The following is a 22173-nucleotide window of genomic DNA, read 5'->3' as shown; positions in this document are numbered from 1 at the left end:
TATGTTTTTAATAGCAGAAGTGTAACTTAAAAATGACTGAACTGTTTTTTACTGAAACTTCTCACAACTCAGCCTAAAGCGGATGAAGCACATTTAAAAAAACCAAACAAACCCCAAAAACAAAAAACCAAAACCAAAAAATCATCTGAAGTAGACTTACCATTACAAAGCACTGAGCAAATGAAAACGGGTTTTATAAGCAGGGGCTTAGGGTGGCATTTGTGCACAATGCTACTTGACCTTCCTTTAAGAGTACTTCACATTCTTTCTCCCTTCCTCTTATCTTGCATCTTTTTTCTGTTTGCTGTGGTTCCTGGAGTGTGACATCACTTACCAGCGTGTGGCCTACCTGGAATATGAGTTTGTTTATTTTCAAGGTTTTGGTTTATTTGAAGTGACCAGTAGCATTAACCAATTTAATAGATAAATCTAGAGTAATATGGGTCACACAAATATCAAGAAAGGCATCTCCAGGCAGGAGTTAAAAAGCACCAAGTTAGCTTGACCTGATGTCTAAAAGGCCAAAGATTAAACAAAATCTTCATTTCTTTCGTATAGTTTTAGTAATCATAGACTTGATCCTGAAAACTGAAACAGAGCATTAGCCTTAGGTTTTTAAGGGTTTTCTGTAGTCCATGTTACCACTACAGAGAAGCTGTAATGCCTCTGTTCGTGTTAAGTCTTGTCAGAATTTTTGCATAAGAAACCACAGTTCTGAGGTCTAATCTCTTTGTTGGTGCTTTTTTTAAAGCAATTTAATGGTGTCTGAAACCACAGAAGGCATGGGAGGGGAGAACAGATCACAAGGCCTTTGGATGAGTTTATAGATGGCAGTAGCTTTAGAGTGCCTGCCTTTGCTTTATTCTCTGGGATAAGGTCTAAGATCTGGGATCTAAAAATTATTTAGGGACTCTGCAAGGACTTTTAGGTGAAAATTTGGTGACCTTCTGCTTGTAGCTTGTAACCTGGTGGATTAAAAAGCGTTTAAGGAAATCATGCATTTATATTTGGCTGAAAAGTCAATGAGATTGCTTACAATGCTTGTAAATCCTGCCCTAAGAAAATACGGACCATGTCCATTTATGAGCTGAACTTACTCTGTAAAATAAAAGGTATTTAAGATTTAACTTTCCTCATTAACACAACCAAATGAAAGCTGAATGTTAGAATCCCCTCAAACTCATTCCGAACTCTGGAAATAAAACATCCTTGAACTCTAATTGTGCATGTTTTTTTAGGAAAAATTGCCATTGGGTTGTCCATTGGAACTGAGACACAATAAATTTATTTTGATTCAAAGATTGTTTCTTTTATTTGTGCGCTGTATGATACTAAATCCCCAAACCTCATTTTTTTCTTAATTTTATAAGGTTTTTGAAGTGTGGTCATGAGTTTACTCTCAGCTTCCAAGTCAACTTCCAACTTGGGTATTCCATATATAGATAGATGGGTAGGTGGATATGGGTAGAAAGATACAAATACAAAAATCATAGCAAACACACATCACTGTTTACTGTACTACTCAGTTCCTCACAGATCATACCCTTGTAGATCCTGACAATTTTCCTTGTTTTTATGTGTCACTCATTGACTATTTCAGGTTTTTCTTTCTGCTTTTGCTGTTCTCAAGTAGTGTAAATGGAGCATTTCAAGATCAGTTTTGCATTCACAGCAAGTTTTCCCTTCTATTAAAACAATCACCCAGAAAAAACAGCAGAAAACCAGTAGAGTTGTTATTGATTGTAGCAAAGTTTAAACCGCATGCTGATGGTAGCTTAACCCAAGATTCAGGTATGACAGACGTGGTCTATCTCTAGCATTCAGGCTCTTGGAAAACTTTGGTTGGCAGGGGGACAGTGCTTAGGATAGCATTAGATGGATTCAAAGGCAAGGAGTGAAGTGGAATTAGGTTTCAAGTGACTATTCCAAGCACTCCTAACGACCTTTTGTTTACTCACTAATATTTCTTTTGTCTCTTTTCATAATCCAGAAATCAAGACTGGGATGTTGTTTTTTTTGTGTTTGTTTTTTTTTTTTTTCTTTTTCCTGCTGTGCAAAGAAATATTCCCCCTAATAGAGCTGCCCTTAATCTTGACAGAATTCATCTACCTCATTTTTCACCTTTCTTCATTATCGGGAAGGTCTTAGAGCCCTGAATCTGATACTCACTGTTAAGGCAATCATAAAAAGCAGGTCAGAGAAGATGAATCATTGCAGTTGTTCTTTTCAGCTGTGGGTGCTAGTTTTTGTCCATTTGTCAAGATCTTTGTTGCTGCTTGTCTGTAATCAAAGGCTTCTTGTCGCTACTTGCTTTAGTACTGAGGGCAAACATGTCAGCCGGGCCTTGCGTTACCCACCAGCCACCCCTTTCATAATTCACCCTTGAACTTGCCATTTGCCTCCCTGTGGGCTGCAGCGGCATGCACATGGCCAACTACAAATTTCACTCTTACTGAAAATACAGTTCTACTATCCACACCAAAGCAATACAAACATGTAAATATATACACATACACAAGCATTTGTAGTTGTATAAATTTTCAGTAGGGTTGATGTAATGACAACACACAAGCACATCGGTAAGCAGAATGATGTAAGAAATGGGTGAAAGGCAAATAAGATGGGAGGTGGAAGGAAGGGGAATAGTCTGAACAAAAAAAGAAGCTGCCAACTTCAGCAGAACCTGACAGCAGCTGTACTTGAGAATAGAAAAGTTTCTCCTTTTACATGCATTGGAGCAGGAACATCTTCTATTAGGAATTCTAGTCCTGTTCCCCTGAGCTTCTGTTTCCATACAGACAAAGGGGGATCTAAAGCTTAGCTCCAGAAATGTTGATCTTAAGAAGGGTAAGCTTGTGTGAATGAAGTTCAAGGCAAACAAAAAGGGAGAGATGCAACTGAACGTCTGTTACAGGTTATTTGAACAGGAGCACAGGGCAGAACAGGTAAATATAGCATAATGGTAGCCTGATACTTTGCACTTTCCAGTGAACACACACCAGACTAAGGATCGTGAAAAAAGGAAGAATTTTCAGTGAATAGGATTTTGAAATGTGGATTGTGATTCCTGCTGCTGTTGCAGCACTCCATCTGACCATCAGCAAGTCACTTAAGCCCCATTCTTTCAGTGTTTAATTTTCCCTGTTGTGGGGCATGGGGGAGAGCTGAAAGGAGGGCTGTTATTAAGGATTAGGAGGTGGCATGTTATTCTGAGGTGGATACTATAAGGCTGACACCAGCAGCAGATGGCTCCGAGGCCGTATGAAGTGCAGTTGCACAAACCGTATGAGCAGACAGCATATGAGAGCAATTCTGCCAGCTGTAACTAGTCTGGGCCTGGAAGAGAGAGCGTTCGTGCAGTGCAGCTAGGGGCCTGGAGCTATGCTGTTCCCTTGAGGCAACGATACCTACCACTGTACGTAAAGCAACTTGATAAAGATACCTTGACACAGGAGTGGCAAAGTATTGAAGTCAGCTGGGACCTGCAGCCCTTTTGGTGGTAAGCAGTAGCAAAACAAGTTCTATAATCTTTCTAGGCTGTTACACTTACTGTACGTACTTGTATGGTTGCCGCCACCTTTCCTGCTCTTGAAGTTGTTCAGTTTCTGTACACTTGGGAGTGAGGCACGTAGCGCTGACAACTTGCTTTGTAGAATCCTGTGCATCTTGTCCAACATGCACTGGAAATCTGTAGCAGAGCAGGCGGCTGAATGCAGGATCCACTCCCTCATCACAGGTTAGGGCTGAAGCAGATGGACTGTTCGTCCCCAAAGTTAAGTCCCTTGCTTCTGCCACATCTGTTGAGGTGCTTGCACTTTGTGTTTGCAGTTTTATTTTTCCTTGGATCTGAGATGAAAGTAGCTTTGAGCAGAAGGGCTGGAATTTCTGCCCGTGGTAATCCCGAGCTACACAGAGTTGGTCCCTGAGGGCCAGTCTTGTTTGTATGGGAGCTCAGTTAAAGATGAGTGAGAAGTTCTGTTCAAGGGAATGGAAAGACAATGTCTGTGTTTAAAATTGTTAGTAGAGTGTTCCTCCCTACCATGGTGCTGTGTGGCCAGAGCCCTGTTCGATTCATGCAGTAGAAGTAGCACTTGTGCACTTCAGGGTTGGAGTCTAACAACAACCATAGTAAGGTAGAGGAGAGGTTTGAACGCAGTATCTGGATGCAAACTTCATATTGCTGTGAGAGGCAAAACTAAAATTCCATATCCAAGCGTTTCTAGGCAGGAAGGTTTAAAATTATTTTCCTAAAATAATTCCTAAAGACTAAGGTGTTTGAATTGATACAATGCTTGTGTTGCCAACTCAAATCCAAAACCTGTAAGAAGATCCTGGTTTGGGTCTTAGCCCAGAAAAGAAAGCATTTGTGAATTTTGGACAAAATTCTGGACTTCTGAAGAATGTGCATGTGGCATTTTTTCCTTGTTTGTTTGTTTTTTTTTTTTTTTTTAAGAAGATCTAAGTGTTTGAATTTAACTGTTTCTTGTTCTTATGACTACTAAGACTCAAAACCTGTTGGATGTTACAACAACATAGAAAGACGTGTCTGAACCCTGCCCTTTAGGCTAGTTGCCTCAAAGATGTAGTGAAAGGAGCCAGCCATGTGTGGAAAGGAACATGATTAAAATGTTATTTAAAAAAATAATAATAGTTTATAGGTGGATCTGCATGCTCTGACACTGCATATTCATGTCATGCAAACATATGAGGCTTTTTCTAAGAAGCAATGCTGAAGTGCATTCTTGTTTCTAAGCTAGTCTCTGTGTGTGGAGTTGTCTTCATTTGCACGTACTGATGCGACTAGTCACTACTGACTCTCCCACAGGCAGCTTGTAGGGTCATGACCTTGCTCCTATTTAAAGTTTCAGCGGGGAAAGCAACCACAGAGGAGCTTTATGTAGTTTTTGGCAGAGTCTCAGGTCTAGCGTGTGTAGGATTCTTTTTTTCCCATCCTGTTTTTACTTTTTACACACTCAAATAGAAGTATTAATGTTTTTTCCCCAAAATGCTTGTGTGAAAAAGGCCCACCAAGCTTTAGAAGGCAGCTGGCTGGTCCAAAGTAACATCCTAGGGGAAGGGGAGTTGTAGTCAGGTCCCTGTGGTACAGTGATTCAGTGGGAAGATGCTGAGATACCACTTCTGCAGAAGTCCAGTAAGAAGTCATCTTCTTCCTTCTCTGCTTATTATGCTTTATATGGCAATATTTGTATGGGTTAGTTTACCAGTTCTGACTAAATTTGTGGTCTGTAATTAATTCTAAGCTAAGATTCTGGTCTCTTCTTGGCTCAGGTGGGCAAATCTCAGCTGGGTCCCCTTAAATTTAAGAACAGGATCTGTCTTTTATCTTGACCAAACTCAGTTGTTTGCTGGTGGTGTGATCCATACAGTACATGTTTTTTTGAGACTGTTTCATTTCTTTGAAAAGCTAGTTTGAGCTCAGGCTATCTATCTGCCAGATCCTGAACCCCGGTTCCTGATGTATGATGAGGGCTGTGAAAAGCCTCTTTCTTGCTATCGTATCTCCTGTAAGATATTTGGTTGTGAAAGAGCATTGGCAATAGGTCTGCCAAGTAACATATAAGAATTAGACCTGGTGCCTCTTGCTTTCACCACGAGGCCGAGTACGTTGGTAAAAGAATTAGGCTGTGACAGGACTTCCACTGGCTGCAATTTCCTGCTCTGACAGTTCTGTATGCAAAGGATGAAGTTTGTCCTTCTTGCAGTGGAATATGGTGGGGCATTGATCTGTTCAGATGCCTGCATCCTAGCCTTGAGCTAGAGAGCTGTTCTGCTTCATATATCTTAAGGAATATGAATCATTAAGTAAATTCAAAATGGGAGACTGTCCGAGAGGATTCTATGAGGAAAGCAGTAGAATTTGGATACATGTGGGGAAAAAGCATCGTGTCTTTTTTTTCTTAAGCTGCATGCCTAGTCTCAGGTGGCTGTTACTTTACTGAAAGACTTCCTCGGTTTCCCAGTTCCGTGAATTGCTCCTCAAAGAGCCACAAAATCCTTACCAACACTTGTCATTTTACCCCTTTTTCTTTCAAATCAGCATATGATCCATGAGTGTGTCTAGGCCAGGAAACAATTAATAGCAAGAAAAAGTACTTCCTTGGCTTGCAGGCAGCTCCCAGCTTGCTCCTTTCACCAGATTAGTGAGGATTTAGGAGGTGTACATTGTGTGTACGCTAAATCAGTTCTGCAGAAACCACCACATACCATCATCCTGCTCTTATCTCTGAATTCCATAGACAGACAATCTCAGTGGCTCAGCGCAGGCTGGCAGCTTTAGCTTTCCAGTAGGTACTGAAAGCCATGTAAGCGTGGAAATGACAGTGACACAACAGCTAGGATGTTATCTCTGTAGCAAAGTCAAAGGCAGTTTCCATGGTGATGGAGAAGCTCCAGGCCGCTAGTGATGCAGCTGCTGTGTTGGACAGGATCAGTAGCCTTTTTGTATAGAGGCTGCTACAGTAAAGCTTTTATGTGTTGTACCCAGCTCTGGAACATAAAATGGGGTGAGGGGACGATTTGAACTGGCTGAAGTGGATGCTGACCTAAAAAGAAAACAGGAGAAGAAGGGTGAAAATGCTGTAAGTCTTGGAGTAGGCACAAGTGACGGATGTATATGACAGCTTGAGTGCATTTGATATTCTGGTCAGTACTTTCCTGAGATATTGTGTGCCAAAATTTAATAGCTCCTTCTGAATTTGGTGCAAAAATCAGAATAGGTCTTTTTTTCTATATTGACACTAGAAATTCCCAGGGACTTGAGGAAAGCAGATGATCTTGTGACTTCTGTATCTCAAGCACTGAAATGTCTTATGATTCACTTGGTCCCTCTTTTGGGTAATAATCTCTCAATACCTCAGCACGGGTATGTGGAATTCATTTTGCACTCTTTCTGCAGGGTCTTACAGCCCGTGCTTACACTTTGATTATTGCTGGGGCAGCGGGTACAACGTTGTCAGGTTTACATGCTGGAAACACACATTTTGCACTTCTCCTTTGATCTTATACCAACCTGTGCTTTGTGACTGCTGCAGCACATGAGTAGGAATTGCATGTAAAACTCTTCAATTAAAATAATCATCTGATCATTTTGACCCAGACTTTTGGTAGTTTTAAACATTGGTTACTCTCTTCTGAACTAGATGCTAAAAGAGATTTGTATTCTGTCTTTCAGGTGGTGCAGGGGACCGGGAAAAGATGCCTGTCAATCATGAGACTTTCCTGCTTATGGCTAATTCCCAGAATGAAATGGAAGATTGGGTGAAAGCCATCCGACGGGTTATATGGGCTCCATTTGGTGGAGGTATTGCAAATAGCTCACATGCACATAAATTAAAACATTTGCCTCAAGGTAAAACATATTCTTGTGATACTAGGATACGTGTAACACTGTAAAATCACTGAGATGCCTAGATAAGCTCTTGATTGTCTGAAGTGTTTTGTAGCAAGGGGATTGGGTTGATTTTTTTTTTTTGCCAAGGGATGGAAGGGAACGGGAGGGGAGGGCACATCCAGATTGTATAACTGACTCTCAGTCAGAAATGGGTGAGGATAATAAATATATCCCTATTGTCAGTACTCAGTTTTTTACAACTAATTATGAACTATTCTGTGGACCTTTCTTACCCTTATGGACATAAAGGAGCGTGTCCTTTATGGAGGGCAGATGCCCATCCTTAACCTCTGTACAACCAGAGGCAGCAAAGCTTTTCATATAGCTAATGTAGAGCCCAGCTGAGAAGACAAAGCTTCCACTGGCTTCAGTGGGGGTGTAGCCTGAGGAAGAACAACAGGGTCAGGCCGAGTGAACACCTGTAGGATAATACAGCTGTTGACAATTCCTGTACTTAAAATGAACAAAAAGTCCAGACTCTCAGTGTTGATATTATGCCACAGTCTTCAAATTCTCAAGTCAGTAGATTAGATAGGAGGTGTTTTTGTGGTTTAGCGTAGAGCAAGGCTTCACAGATGTTTTCTTTTGGGTTCACTGTTGGTGACAGCAGCTACTGGCCTGGTACTGGACACTCTACGCTTTGAAGTGCCTTGTGTGCTACTGATGGAGTTCATGCAAATAGTGGTATTGTCCGCAGATAGTGATATCGACCTCTTTTGAGAGGTACAGATAAAAAAGGGACAGATTAGGGTTAGGTAATACAATTACTTTTGCTGAAATTAAATTACCAGTTTTCCTGGATCTGGGGGGGTGGGGGAAAGAGGAAGTGACCTTGATGCAATTGAGGGAGGCTCAAAAACCACAAGGTCACTAAGAAGGACCTAGTGTTTGTTAGTAACTTTCATCTTGGTGGTTTGTTTTGGTTTTGTTTTTTTTTTTTTTTTTTTCTTAAGAGACTTTTACAATTTTGAGTCTGTTGTAGCAGCATTTGGTTTGTCTGGAGGAGATACAGTCTCTACTGATGAAGTAATTTTTTCCTTGGTCCTTCTTTCACTTAGCAGAAAGGGTGTGTGTACAAAAGGTGGCTTGTACCTGATTCTGAGAGCTTGCATGCAATGCTGTTGTGCTGGGGGCAGAACAAGACCTTTTCACTAGTAGAAACTGATCTACCATGATTTCTCATTAAACATGAGTATGTGCTTGTTTTGCTTTCCTTCTGAAGTCCAGTCCGCAGTGAAGGGTCTTTTAGACTCTGAGCTCAGTGCAGGTCCCTGCAGCTCCTCCAACAGAAGTCTCAGAATCTCTGTGGCCATTTGTGGTGGGCCTTACATTGTGTATTTTACAGCTTTACTATGTGCATCAAATAAATACTGTGAAGAAAAAGGAGACATTGAGTCATGACAAATGATACGCACTCCAGCAACAGCCTCCTTCTTTAGGGCATGATGTTTTCTTTAGGGCATTGCTGGTATCAGTGCAAATTTATCTTCTTTTTTGTCAGTGTCTTGGAATAGTTCTAGAGCAAGCATCTTTTTTTAAGTATTAAAATAATAAATAGTTAAAAATCCTAAGATTTTAAAAACAAAAACATGAGGATGGCATAAAGGCAGGGATGGATTTCTTTTTTTTTGTTTCTTTATTGGGGCAGTATTGTCCTAATTAATCCAGTCTCTTTCTGTACCTCTAAACTTCTCTGCAAAGCTATTGGATAGCATTTTGGTTTTTGTTTAAATGAGGCAGATACTCTTACTCTTACATTTGATTTCAGGAACTGGGGCTTTATGAGATATCAAAAAACATAGAATGAAATAATGAGAATGTGGGAGCAGGCAGTGCAGGGGACAATACAGCAGCTGCTCTTTGTTTCTGTTTTCATGTACTGCAGATTTGATCTGGTTCCATCAATGTCAGGGTAAAGGCTGCTTCGGCTGTTGGTGAGAGCTGGCTTAAACCCTGTAGGAGGTTTGTAGGGTTTGTAGAAGGGTTGAAAAGGATTGCAATTGTGTATTGATATTTCCTCTATCTGTGGATTAAAAACTGCCTAAGAATACGGATACATCCTGGGCAGTCTGCCCGGCCTGAGCTCCCTGCCTTAATACTCAAATTCATCAGTCTAAATCTAGCTTGGCTATGTCTGCTTTGTAGTCCAAGCTGCATGAACAGATTATTACGCTATGGTTTCATTGCTTCTCTGAACTGACTGAAGTGCTAGCTGCTGTCAGGAATGGTCTTTTCCTACCTTGCAACCATGTGTTCCCACCACGTTTCATTCTGCAAATACTAGTCGTTATGCAGCTGTGCAGTAGGAAATCACCTGGCAGGAAAAAAAAAGCGGGGAAGATTAGTTTGTAGCTTGATTGGCTCCCTGGCCCTGCTAACTGCTGGACTAGTAGTCCCAACACGATGAGGACAGTGGTGAGAGCTGATCAGGTGAAGGAGAGATGATGGGGTAGAAGAGGGCATGCTTGTTCATTCTGACTGCAACCCACACATAAATTGGCTTAAAGAAACCATGGAGCTGCATCCTTAGTCTCTTTGCACTTCACAAAGTATTTATAGAAATGTTAATAACTAGGAAATAGTTAAGATGTTCAAACCATTGTTTCCAAATTGTTTTAGCCTGTTTAGGGAAATGATCAAACTTACTAATCCTCCATCAGAATGAGAGCAGGGCAATTTTTCTGTGAGTGAAATCTGAGCTTAGCTCAAATGTAGGAGGACAGTAAACATAGCTGTCTCTGTGTTTTAATTGAATAATTTGAACTCTGCTTTGCTACCACCACTAATTTGAGAGCCAAGTCTTATCTATCGACACGTTTTAATATATGAAGCTAAAGGGATGGGGGGAGGAATTAAAAAGCAGGATTCATTATTAATATGTAAATATCCAGCTCTGGAGAAGGTTGATATGGTGCAAAAATGAATTATGCCAAGATAAAAGAGGAGGCTTAGCCACACTTTAATCTTTGCTGATATATTGAAGAAACATAAATCAAAAAGGTTGAGGGTATCTTCTTACGTGTTGATACGGGCACATGAACTATGTTTAAAGGTGAACAGCAAAGGCTTCTTAAAATAAAACAGAAAACTCCCCAAAGCTGCTGAGGATCCCAAATTATTAATAGGAGACACATTCAGGCTTAAAAGCCATATGGAATGTGTGCTTTGAAATACACTTCAAATGTGGCCTTAAAATAAAATCCTAGAGTTACTAAGTCTTTTGAAGATGAGCTGTCTTGTTTATGGGGAAAATAATTTCTAAGAAGTTTCCCTGAGTTTCAGGCTCCTGAATTCTTGAGTCTAGTCCATCTCATTTGGAGCAGAAGATTCTGTAAACTGAGATTTGAGAGTACTCCGTATGTTTTGATTATGTCTTTAGGAATTAAGTTTGTCACAGTGGCTTGATAAAAGTGAGTTTTGAAGCATATTCTGGCAGAGGGTGATTAAAACTGTTCCCCATGATCCTTCTTACCTCCATGATGAACAAATTTTGCTCTGAGTTTACACCACTGAAAGTTTATCTGGAGAGTCCTTCTGTGCCCTACAGTCATGCTGTTCTGCAGTTGCTCTTTAATATGGAGTGCTTGTAGCAGTGCTGTAGCGCTAAATGCAAAGGGTTTGTGGCCATAGGCTTGAGTGAGGGCGAGCCTGACAGTGTCCTCTGAAGGTGGATGCATTGAAAGTGTTGGGTGTAGTGGGGGGGGAGAGGAGGTCATTCCTCATTCTGTACATGTGCAAAGGGGCTTTACTTCTAGTCTGAAGAAATACAGCTACTTTAAGGAAATCCCTTTACATCTGCTCAGCTCTCATTTGGCATGGCTTCCTTATTTTTGTCTTGCATCAGATGTAAAACATAATGTGTTTAGGACTGAATTTTGGGACATGAGGTACAAAAGCTGAGTTTTTTGGTACCTGAGTTGAAAGCCAAGTGGCATAACTCTCTCTTACAGCTTAGCACACGACCAGCACTGCATGGGGACAGAATCATTCTGTGTTAATCCTCTATTATGTTTGTGTTTGTTTTCTTCTGTTTACATATTCTTTCTTGCCATGAGCAGTTCCCTGCTCCTCTGCCAGAAATGCATGTCACAGCCCCTTTCTTTCTCAATTACTTTATCCTAATTTCCCCCCCTCCTCATCCCAGCCTTTCATCAGTTCCTTGTGATGGACGGGAGGTGAAGCAGTTGGAAGGGATGTGCTTCCCTCAGGCAAACATGAAGAGCTTTACCCTTTGGCAAAGTAATTATGCTGAAAGAGCTCCACAAGTGTTTTCTCTGTTTAAGAGGAATAGTCACTTTTTAACTGGCGGGCTCTGAAGAAGTGTCCACTGAGGAAGTCACTCTAGTATCATTAATTCCAGTCCACTTATCCATATAGATAAACCGTGATGTGTGGATTCTTTATTCTTCTGCCAGCAAACAGTGCAGAGAATGGTTTTGCTGTCAATCACAGCCCTGTGCAGACCATGTCTTGTTATTAGGGGAGAGCTGCAAACTAGGGGACAAGTCTCTGAATGGTAATCAAAGAATAGCCCTACACAGGCCTAATTAGGGATCCTGTTTTAGATGAGTAAATGTCTTTCAGATGACATGTGTGTGATAGCAAAACATGACTGTTTTGAAAGATAAGATATTGCTGTTAGGTGCATGTCCACCAGGATGCCAGACTGTTTAGGAGCTAGAATATGATGTTAAATCTTGGGAGTCTGTGGTTTAATTTCTCCTCCTGGAAGATGGGGATTTTTCAGTAAGAGAATCATGAGCATAGAATCATGTCAGTGAATTTAGGATGCTAAGATACCCCAGTAATGAAGAAGAGAGAGGTGGCTTCTATTATATGCTCAGTGTGAAGACAGAGAGGAGGTTTCTGCTCCCTGTCTTGCTAGAGGGCTCCCCCAGAGTGACAGTCTCAGGTGGGATTCCTGGCTGGGCTAAGAGGAGCCCCTTCACTAGGTGGTGGGGTGGGCTTCCCTCGTGCAGGCTCCCACAGGTGTGTGGGGAGTGGTGCTAGGTGTTTGTTGTGCCTGATATGGGCTGCTATCTCTGCACAGAGACAGCTGGCGCCTGATGCATCTTATCAGTGTTTGCTCTTCGGTGTTGTCTCACACTGGGAGATGGGCCCAACCAAGGGAAGAGGAAGAGAAGGATGATGAGGGTTATGAGTTTAGATATCTGCCCAGGACTACGGGATGCGTGAATCATCTGTGAGGAGGTGTGGTTAGCCTTAGCCCAGGTAACAGTATGGCAAATAGAGGGCACTTTACACAGAGTAGAACTAAAGTAAGTTTTGAGTGGATCTTGCTGCTGAAACTGCTTACAACAGAGAAAGTTTTAAGATCTGTTTTTGAGATCTGATTAAGTTATTTTTTTCTAGCTTACCTCTGTCAGATATATCTGGGGCTTCTATTACTGCTTTATGACCAACATGTTTTACCATCATGATGCAGCCCTGAGGTAGGGAAGGGCTATTGTCCTCATTTTTCGTAAAGGAGGAATCTGAGGTATTGAGCAATCAAGTAACTTGCCTGAGGTCACAACGATTATCTGTAAAAGAGCCACTCTGAAGACATTGTTCATCAAGGCAAATAGAAGGATTGCAACTCTGGACCTCAGGAGAGCAGACTTTGGCTTTCTCAGGGATATGCTTGGAAGAATCCCATGGGGTATGGTCCTGGAGAAAAGAGTCCAGGACAGCTCGTTGATTTTCAAGGATTACTTCTTCCAAGCTCAAGAACAGTCCTCCTCCATGTGCAGAAGTGGCGGGAGGCCTGTGTGGACGAACGAGGAGCTCCTGAAAAAACTCAGACCTAAAAAGGAAGCATAAAAGAAGTGGAAGCAGGAACAGGTGACCAAGAAGAATATAGAGAAACTGTCTGAACGTGTAGGAATGGACTTAGCAAAGCTAAAGCCCACCTGGAGTTGAATCTGGTGGGGGCTGTGAAGGGCAACAAGAAAGGCTTCTTCAGGCCTATCAACAACAACATCAAGACCAGGAAAAATGTAGGCACACTACTGAAAGAAGCAGGAGACTTGATGACAAAGGGCATTAAAAAGGCCAGGGTACTCATTGCCTTCTTTACCCGCAACTCTACTGATAAAATTTGTCTTCATCATTCCCTAGCCCCTGAAGCCAGTGGGAAAGCCTGGAGCAAGGCATACTTCTCCTCAGTAGAGGATGATCAGGCTAAGGAACATCTAAAGAAAATGGATATACCTAAGTCCATGGGACCAGATGGGGATGCATTCACAAGTGCTGAGGGAGCTGGCCAATGTGTGAGGCCACTCTTGATAATCTTTGAAAAGACATGGTGATTGTGGGAGGTCCCTGAAGACTCCTAGCTTCAAGAAGGGCAAGAAGGATGACCTAGGGAACTATGGGCTGGTCAGCCTCACCTCTGTTGCTGGGAAAGGTGATGGAGCAAACAAACCCAGAAATCACTTCCAAACATATTAAGACCAAAAAGGTAACTGGGAGTAGTTAGCATGGATTTATGAAGAGGAAGTCATGCTTGACCAATCCGATAGCTTTCTGTGATGAAATGGTGAATGAAGGGGAACATCAGTGATTATTGTTTGTCTTGCTTTTAGCAAGGCTTTCAACACTGTCTCCTGTAATATCCTCATTTACAAATTCATAAAGCACACTCTAGATAGACAGTGAGGTGTATTGAGAACTGGCTGAACTGCTGCACTCAAAGGATTGTGATCAGCAGCCCAAAATCCATCTGAAGGCCAGTCATTAGTGGTACACCCCAGGGACTGATACAGGGGCCAATACCGTTTAACAGCTTCATTAATGACCTGGATAATGGGACAGAGTACACCCTCAGCAAGCTTCCAGATGATATTGGGAGGAATGGTTGGTGCATTGGATGGTTGTGCCATCATTCAGAGGGACCTCAACAGGCTGGAGAAATGAGTGGACAGGAACCCCATAAAGTTCAACAGTGAGTAATGCAAAGTCCTGAACCTGGGGAGGAATACATCTAGGCAAGAGTACATGCTGGGGGCTGACTGGCTGGAAAGCAGCATTGGAGAGAAGCACCTGCGATGCTGTTGGACAAGTTGAACATGAGTCAGCAGTGCACCCCTTTGGCAAAGAATGCCAGCAAATTCCTGGGCTGCATTAGGACGAGCATTGCCAGCAGGTTCAGGGAGGTGAGCCTTCCCCTCAACACTGCTAAGACCACATCAGGTGTGCTCTGTCCAGTTCTGGGCTCTCCTGGACAACAAGGATGTTGGCTTACTGGAGCGAGGACAGTGAAAGGCCCCTAAGATGATTAAAGGATTGTGGTAAGTGAAATACTAAGAGAGGCTAAGAAGGCTGGGATTGTTTATCCTTGAGAAGAGAAGGTTCAGAGTGCATCTTATCAGTATGTGTAAATACTTGATGGAAGGGTGTAAAACTAAAAGCAAAACTAGTTTCAAGGGCAAAAGGTGTTCCTTAATGAGTTTTGAAGATCATACCTTTAGAAGTCAGATGGCTGCTCCACTTCCATGTAAAATTAATAACTTTCACATCTTTTTAGTTCACTCCTTGTGTATATTTCACCTTTAAAACTGGTGGCTAAAAGCTTTAAGTGACATTCAGTACCAGTTCCCAAGCTTATCTGGGCTCTGAGTGGAGACTATGCAGTAGCATGGTCATCCCAGAGTAGAAATGGGTATTCTTGGGGTACTGTGTCAGTGCTTGTGCAGTCAGAGGGGCAAGTCCTCTGCTACTGGTTTCAGAAACTTCAGGCAGCAGCATGATTTCTGCACTGTAATGCCGTTCCAGTGGCTTCTGAAGGATGATGCAGTTTGGCATGAGGTGAATGAATTGGTAATAAATACTTTGTCTGTTAGTGTGGGCAGTCCTGGGCACCAAAGAGCAGGCATCCAGAGCTGGGGAATGACAGGCAGCTGAGCAAGAATCCATCTTGGTGCCTCTGCTCAACTAGATAACAGAGAAAAACTAAAAATATAAATGGCTTCTATACATTTGCAGGTGAGCAGGGTAAAGATTTTCATGGGATCTGCTTGATGAAATGTCTTTTGGTTGGGAAATGCTGATTTGATAAAATGAAACGTCACATGGGAATATTCATATTTATATTTGCATGAAATCTGTGCTGGGAAAGGTTTTTCAAGCTCAGGGTAGAATTTTTCATACAAGCTCTGCCCTGAATTGGTCTTGTATTCCACAGGTTGTATAAGCAATTAAGATGTAAAATCTATCCAATTTAAGCCCTTTGAAAAAGGGTCTTGGAAAAGAGAAGATTGCAGGAAGGTCTGATGGATAAAATTACAAATGTAAGGAAGAATTGAACAGTGCAGTTATGAGGTTTCAGCCAAGAAAAAAAGTGTTTCATGCAGTGCACAATTAAGTTAGGAAACTCATTGTCACAAGATGTTGTGGAAACAAAAATAATAAATGGATTCAAAATAGAATTAGATGGGTTCGTAGGAGGTACGTCAATCCGGGCTATCAAAGAAAAACTTCTGGAGGGAGCCATTACCTTCATTGCTAAGAGCAATCCAGCTTTAGGTAAAATATGGTGGGGATTGAGCTTGCTTGAGTTTTGAAGAGGAAAACAGATTGTTGGTGGCTACTGCCTGTAGCACACAGTCTGATCAGTACCACCTCCTACACTGGATTTCTTAGTGAGACTATTCCTGTAATCATTAGATTCATGCTTGAAGTTTGAAAGCTGACAGTCTTTAAAACACTGATGGTTCTCACTGCACGTCCTGGCAGTGTATGATTAATGGGACAAACATGTTCCTGTGGTGTTTCTCAGCTTGCAGGCAAGTATTTTAATTTCTCTGTATTAGTCCTTTGATGAATGTTATGAGGATATGTGCTTACTGAAGGGCAATGGTGATCTGCTCCTTGTGAGTTGCAATTTTAACCATTTAGGAGCTGAGAACAAAGAAATTCATCCTGTCTCTCTTTTCCTATTTCCTTTCTAAAGATTACCCTTCTACCGCCCACAGTTGCTCCTTTTTTCTTCTCTTCCATCATCACGTAATCTGTCTTGCAATTTCTCCTTCCTACCTTCTGAGTTGCAGGTCAGGGAAGGGAACTTTCAGCCCTTGACGACTTCTAGAAACGTTCCTGAAAGGCTAGCAGATTTACTGAAATGTTTCATCTGTTTTATAAATTGGAGCTAAATGCCATCCCCTCTCCAAGCACAGCCAGTCAGGTTCAGCTGTTGCTAGAACTTAGACCATGACCTTGTGCTTAAGTGGTGAAGGTACAAGTTATGTTTTATATTGACTGAGGATTTTAGTTGGGTAGTGGAGGATAAAGGTAAATGTGTGGGAATTAGCTAACAGATTTTCAGGACTGATTGAGTTTGAGGAAGCAACAAAGTGAAACCATATGAAATCTACCTGGTAGTGAGTTTTACAATTGCAGGTTACATATTGACAGAGGTATTTATGATGAAGTTTGATTTGGATAAGCACCCATGTGTGCAATGTTGATCCTGTCCGCTTCTCGGTGACTGATTGTGCTTAAGTTATCAGCTCCTTAGGCTTTGGATATGAGAAGACTTGAGGACATAAGCTTGTTCAGTTTAATGAATGGATAAAGGGGGCTGGTCTTCTAAATTTTGGTTGTGAATCTAGATCACAGGCCCTGCCAGGTTCCAGGTGCCTCATTTCATTTGTACTAGAGAAGAGAATCAGCAACAGGTTTCAGACTCGCTGATACTTGCATTTGAACGCACGAGACGCTGGTGGCAACAGTTATACTATATCATAACTATTTTTTACTTACTAACACCCAGAATTTTTGTAAAACTTACCTGTGCAGGGCATCAACGTGCAGTACGCTTGAAAGAGAAGATCTGCTGTTCAGATGCTTTTTACAGACATAGCTTCAGTCAAGTCTGTGGAAGCTATCTACTAAATGTAGACAGGCATGTACAAGAGTCAGTAAATAAGAAGTTCTGTAAAAGATGTTCTTATGTTGTGGGGAGAATGCAAGTTTTACAGGGCACGTTTGTCCAGATCACTGCTTGCTAAAAGGCATTTTTTTGTTCCTCTTGATGTTTTGTTCTCTAAATGCTTCTTGCCTTTGTTTAGAGAGAAATAGACCAATAGACACAGGGGTTTGGCTCTGGATTCAGAATGCTGTGGTTAAGTGATGTTTAGGTCTGTTTATCATCATTTCTCTGTAAGCAAACAGTTATAATCTCAATTTAGAGCATAAACTGGTCAGAGTCCACGGCAGGGTAATTTACAGTGCTGCTCAGTCAGTTCCTTTCCTGACGTATTTTAGGAGATGGGAAGACACCTCACACAGGTTAGGCTGTGTGTGTGATAGAAAAATGAACATACCTACTTGCTAACCTTTTAACCCAGGGTGAACTGGTTTATCTGTCAGTAAGCAGAATCCTGTTTATCCTCAAAAGATTTAATTTTTCCAGTAAAGGTTGAGACCTCAGCCAGGGGGAGCTGGGGAGGGGTGTGGGGACATAATTTTGTTCAGAGAAGGGTCTGTCTAAAGTGTTTGGAGAAGGAGGAAAGTGGAAGGGACATTTTCTGTACAGGGGACATACTGTTGAAGTCTTTTCTGCGGGGCTCAGCCCTGTGACAGATCACCTGTAGCCGTTTCACTGACAGCTTTCAGCATATACAGGGAGATGTTCAAGTGCCCATGTTTGCCTGGCTTAAAAAATGCGTCTGTAACAAGGCTCAACTTACTTGAAAATAAGGGAACTTCAGCTCTGATTCTAACTTTGATATTAGGCCCTTTCTGTACAAATAGATGAAGCAATTTCCTAGATCTGAGCTCCCTCAGACAGGTCTGCTTGAGTATACCTGTACGTTAGCTAATACTCTGTGTAAGCCAGTGTCTAAAAATACCTGCACCCTATGGGCACTTGCTAGAGCTGTGCAAGCCAACAAGTTTGCTCACAATCGGAGATGAGGAGGAATATTTTCTGAGTTCATGCAAGTTCACCATTCCTGTCTGTTGCAACCAGATTCAAGACTGAATTTGACCCGAGTTAGATGCCAAGCCTTGAGACATGCCTGGATTTTCAGAGGTTGTGTGAGCTTTAGTGAACTTACAGCCAGGCTTGTAGTGACATGTAGGGGCAGGATGCTTTCTCCCTGTTCTGGTACCTGCAGCAGAATAACTGCAGTGGTGCTAGCTCATGAGAGCATTACTGGAACTCTCTCTATACAAGGAGACCAGGAAAGAAAATGTCTCCAGTTCCCCAGCAGCCAGATCATGTGAGATTTACTTGGTAAATGCTTTTAAAAACCTAAGTTGTTCTTTACAAAAATGAGAGCCACCAGTGTTAAACTTCTCTACAGCTAAACAAATTCACACCAATGCAGAAAGGGGGAGTTCAGTCTCCATTACCCCTTCTCTCCTTGGCACACGTGTACAGGGAGATCTCCGGGTTAAAATTGTGATGGTAATTTATATGCAAGGTGGCCAGCTCTCTGGTTTTCATTGCTATTCTTGTAGTATCAAGTATACTGCTGGAGTCTGCAGCCCCTGAAATCCATTGATTATGTGTGAATCTTGGATTTCATTTTTGAGAAACGTGGTTAACAGACAAAGTGTGACCTGGAAATTCAAAACACAGAAGACAAATTAAATATATGTATATATACACATAGTGATTTTTATTCCAGTCTCATCATACTCTGTGGTCTAAGTTATGATTTTTAACACAATACTTTTAAGCGGCTTGAGAATTGTTTTACATAAGGAGATAGGTGATGACTGGGGAGTGTGTAGATACGCAGCACAATGTTTCGTTCTTCTCACAGAAAGACTATAGCTGCAGAGTTGCCATGTGCAGGGAAAAACACTGAAGAAGCTGCCATTTTATGTTTTAGTTGTGATGCTCATGTGAGCAAGCATGCGCTCCTTCTGCTTTTTTCTCTCACCAGAGAGCTGTGTTTGCTCTTTATTTGGAGTTTACATCGTCTTTGTCATCTCTTATACAACTGATGGTTTTATAAGCTATGCTGAAGTCTAATCAGGCTTTGAGTCATGCTGTGTCCTTGGCCACAGAGAGGCTGTGAATTTCACGGGTTAATTATACTTTGGGTATAACAATATCCATGTTAAACAACTGACTTTCTATTTCATTGGGTACCTCCTTATTCTTATGTTTTGAGAGATGGAAAACAGAAATGGAGAAGTGAATGGAAGAATAAAAGTCTGCATTTGCTATCTTCTGGACTCCGAGCCAAAACATTGAGTACCAGGCTCCATAATGTTATTTGCAGATGTGACACATTTTAAGGCATTCTTCCAGGGAATAGTGCTAAAAATCCTGGTGGTGTCTCAGCCATTCATAAGAGAATTGGTCCTGCTCGCCAGTTAGCACTGTGGGCAGGCTCTCTCTAACCTGCTGTGTTCACCACACAAGAAGAGAGGATAATAAAAGGGTGAAGAATACTCAGGATCTCATTTGTACTTTCTGTTTAAGGATCTCCATCACTTTCCAAATATTCTTTAGTGGGCTTTAAATACTGTCTAGTGTATTGTCTGGGCTTCTGGTGTGTAGCTGTGCAATACCTTGCTACTCAAGGTATACCTTACTACCTTGCCATTCAAGAACTGGAGGTTTTGATCCTGGTACTGCCTTCACCTGTGGTGGTAGATAGTAACTTCTTCGGAAAATTTTTTTGATCAAAACAGAGAATGTCAAGACAGAGTTTGATCTCAAGTTTCCTGAGTTGTGGGATAACACTGTCTCAGTGGCTGGAATCTCAGAGCTTGACTATTGAGTCACTATCTTCTTGGACATGTGTGTTCAAACTGAGCCTCAGTGTAGCTAAGAAAGTGGTGGGCCACTAAGTTCAGATGAGTGTGGTCTATACAGTGACCACAGACATGATATTTTAATAACAGAAGCAGATGAGCAGCTGCAGACAGGGATAACACTTTTCTTTTCCTGCAGAGGGAGATGAAGTTAGCCAAACTTGATGAAATTCCCCAGAAGCTTGGTGCAAAGGTTTTGGGTAGTGACTGCTGCAGACCTGCAGTCATATGAGTGCATTTTGTAAATGGGACGGAGGGCTGACCTCTGTATAAGTGCATGGGGCTTCTCACCTTGAGAGCAGGAACCAAGGGGCTGAATGTTTTCCTGCAGGTACGTCCTGGGGATTGGTTCACATGTAAGGAGCTTGTAGTTCCTCCCCCTACCAGTTACTCAGCTGAGCTATTCATCATCAGGCAACTTTTCTCTAAAGGGCTAAAGGAGAGGCTGTAGGCACAAAAAAAGCTGCACAGATCAAAGACAGTAGCTTTTTCTAAGCTGTGTAAAACTTCCCAATGTGTCCCAGAGCTGTGGAGATACTCTCAGAGCACGCTAAGGCTGAGGTGGGGGGATATTCCCCTCCAAAATGAGGTTTCTGCTTCTGGTGCTTTGCGAGCAGATGAGGTTGCCTGCAGCACAACTAACATTGCCTGTATCAGGAAGAGATCCAGAGCGTGGCATGCAGACAGCAACTGTTGCTCAGCTTTTCCAGCTATCTAGAATAGATCTGACAAGCAATTAGAGCATGAATATATTACAGAGCCGATGGGGGATGCCTTTGTTAAAACTTGTGACCCATACTTAGCTGCTGTTTACATTGGCGGCAGCTTCGAGGGTGGGCAAGACCCTACCTGCCTGTCTTTCTCCTCTCTCCTTTCCCGTGTGGAGGGAGCCGGGGAGCTCTGCATCTCATTGGATATTTCAAATGCTTTCTGCACAAGTCATAATTAATGCCGAGTTGCGGAGCTAAGACCAGATGTGCTGCCGAGATTATCTCCCAGGGCAGATCGGCTGCTCTCCGCTCTGTAGCGCTGGGTGAATGGAAAGCTGCCAGTGCTGGGACTCAGAATGTGTCTGATGCCTGAAGTCAGGACTTTCTTTCTCTGCCGCTCCTGCTGTCTGACACTGCCTGGTTTCTGCTTGAAGCTCAGCGCCTGTCATGTAGCAGAGTGCTGCACAAGAACGAGAGGTATGAGATGATTTTCCAGAGTTTAGATTTGTTATGGTTTTCTTTTCCTAGAGGAAGAGCAGATATTTGTGCTTAGCCTCAGACAGAAGCTAAGAATCTAAAAAAGGAACTGGCTTTACAAAGCGGGGAAGAGTGGGAAGGGCTCAGTCTATAGCCAAAAATACTACCAGATGCCAAGCTAACATTTAAAGATAGTTCTGGGGAGGTGTGGTTTTTTTTGCTTTTACATAGAACGTTTAAATGGATTTATGTGTATGAGAGCAATCGGCACCCAGTACGTGGAGGCTGATTTTTGTGGGGAATGGGGTCAGAAGATGCTAAGTTCTACCACAGACCCATTTGTGTTACTTCATCAATTTCTCTTTGTTCCTAATCTGTTGCTTCCTTTCCTTTCCCCCATTCTTGCATGCTTTGTCTGGCTGGATTGTTTAGTTGTTAGGGACTATCTTTTCTTAGGCATGTACAGCTCCTAACGTGGAACTCTTTTTCAATTGCTGCTACAGTAATTCGCATAGTGTATGCTTGGGTGGGCCAGGGGAGGGGAAACAAGAGTTATGGGTTTGTGTGTGTTTTGTGCTGTGGAAGCATATGCATTTCTGAATGTCCGCCCATGATTTTTTCTCAGTCCTTTCATGTGTGAGAGGGACAGATAAATGGGAGCCTAAGCATGAATGTGGGAAGGTAAAAGCAGACGCTTACCTGTGCAGGTAAGCACGTACACAGTCTTTACATCCATAAACCGCCTGTCTGTGAGGCACCACATGCATGCGCGGGTGTATGTACTGCTGTATAGCAGCA

At 42.2% G+C, this 22173-nt stretch overlaps 1 protein-coding gene across 8 annotated transcripts in view; it reads left to right on the top strand.

Annotated features, from left to right (window-relative positions):
* ARHGAP22 (Rho GTPase activating protein 22) overlaps positions 1-22173 on the top strand; it is a 161000-nt gene that overhangs the window by 110746 nt on the left and 28081 nt on the right. For 4 of the 8 annotated variants that reach the window (XM_074591168.1, XM_074591169.1, XM_074591172.1 and 1 more), the window contains one exon: positions 7193-7369. In XM_074591168.1, coding sequence (XP_074447269.1) covers positions 7193-7369 — 177 coding nt within the window. Of the gene's footprint in view, positions 1-7192; positions 7370-20834; positions 21376-22173 lie in introns of those variants that run through there. The other 4 variants (XM_074591170.1, XM_074591171.1, XM_074591174.1 and 1 more) reach the window with 2 other exon arrangements.

Source organism: Larus michahellis, chromosome 6 (genome assembly GCF_964199755.1).
Source record: "Larus michahellis chromosome 6, bLarMic1.1, whole genome shotgun sequence".
NCBI lineage: Eukaryota > Metazoa > Chordata > Aves > Charadriiformes > Laridae > Larus > Larus michahellis.
The sequence above is the reverse complement of the archived record's forward strand: the minus strand, read 5'-3'. Positions and strand labels throughout refer to the sequence as shown.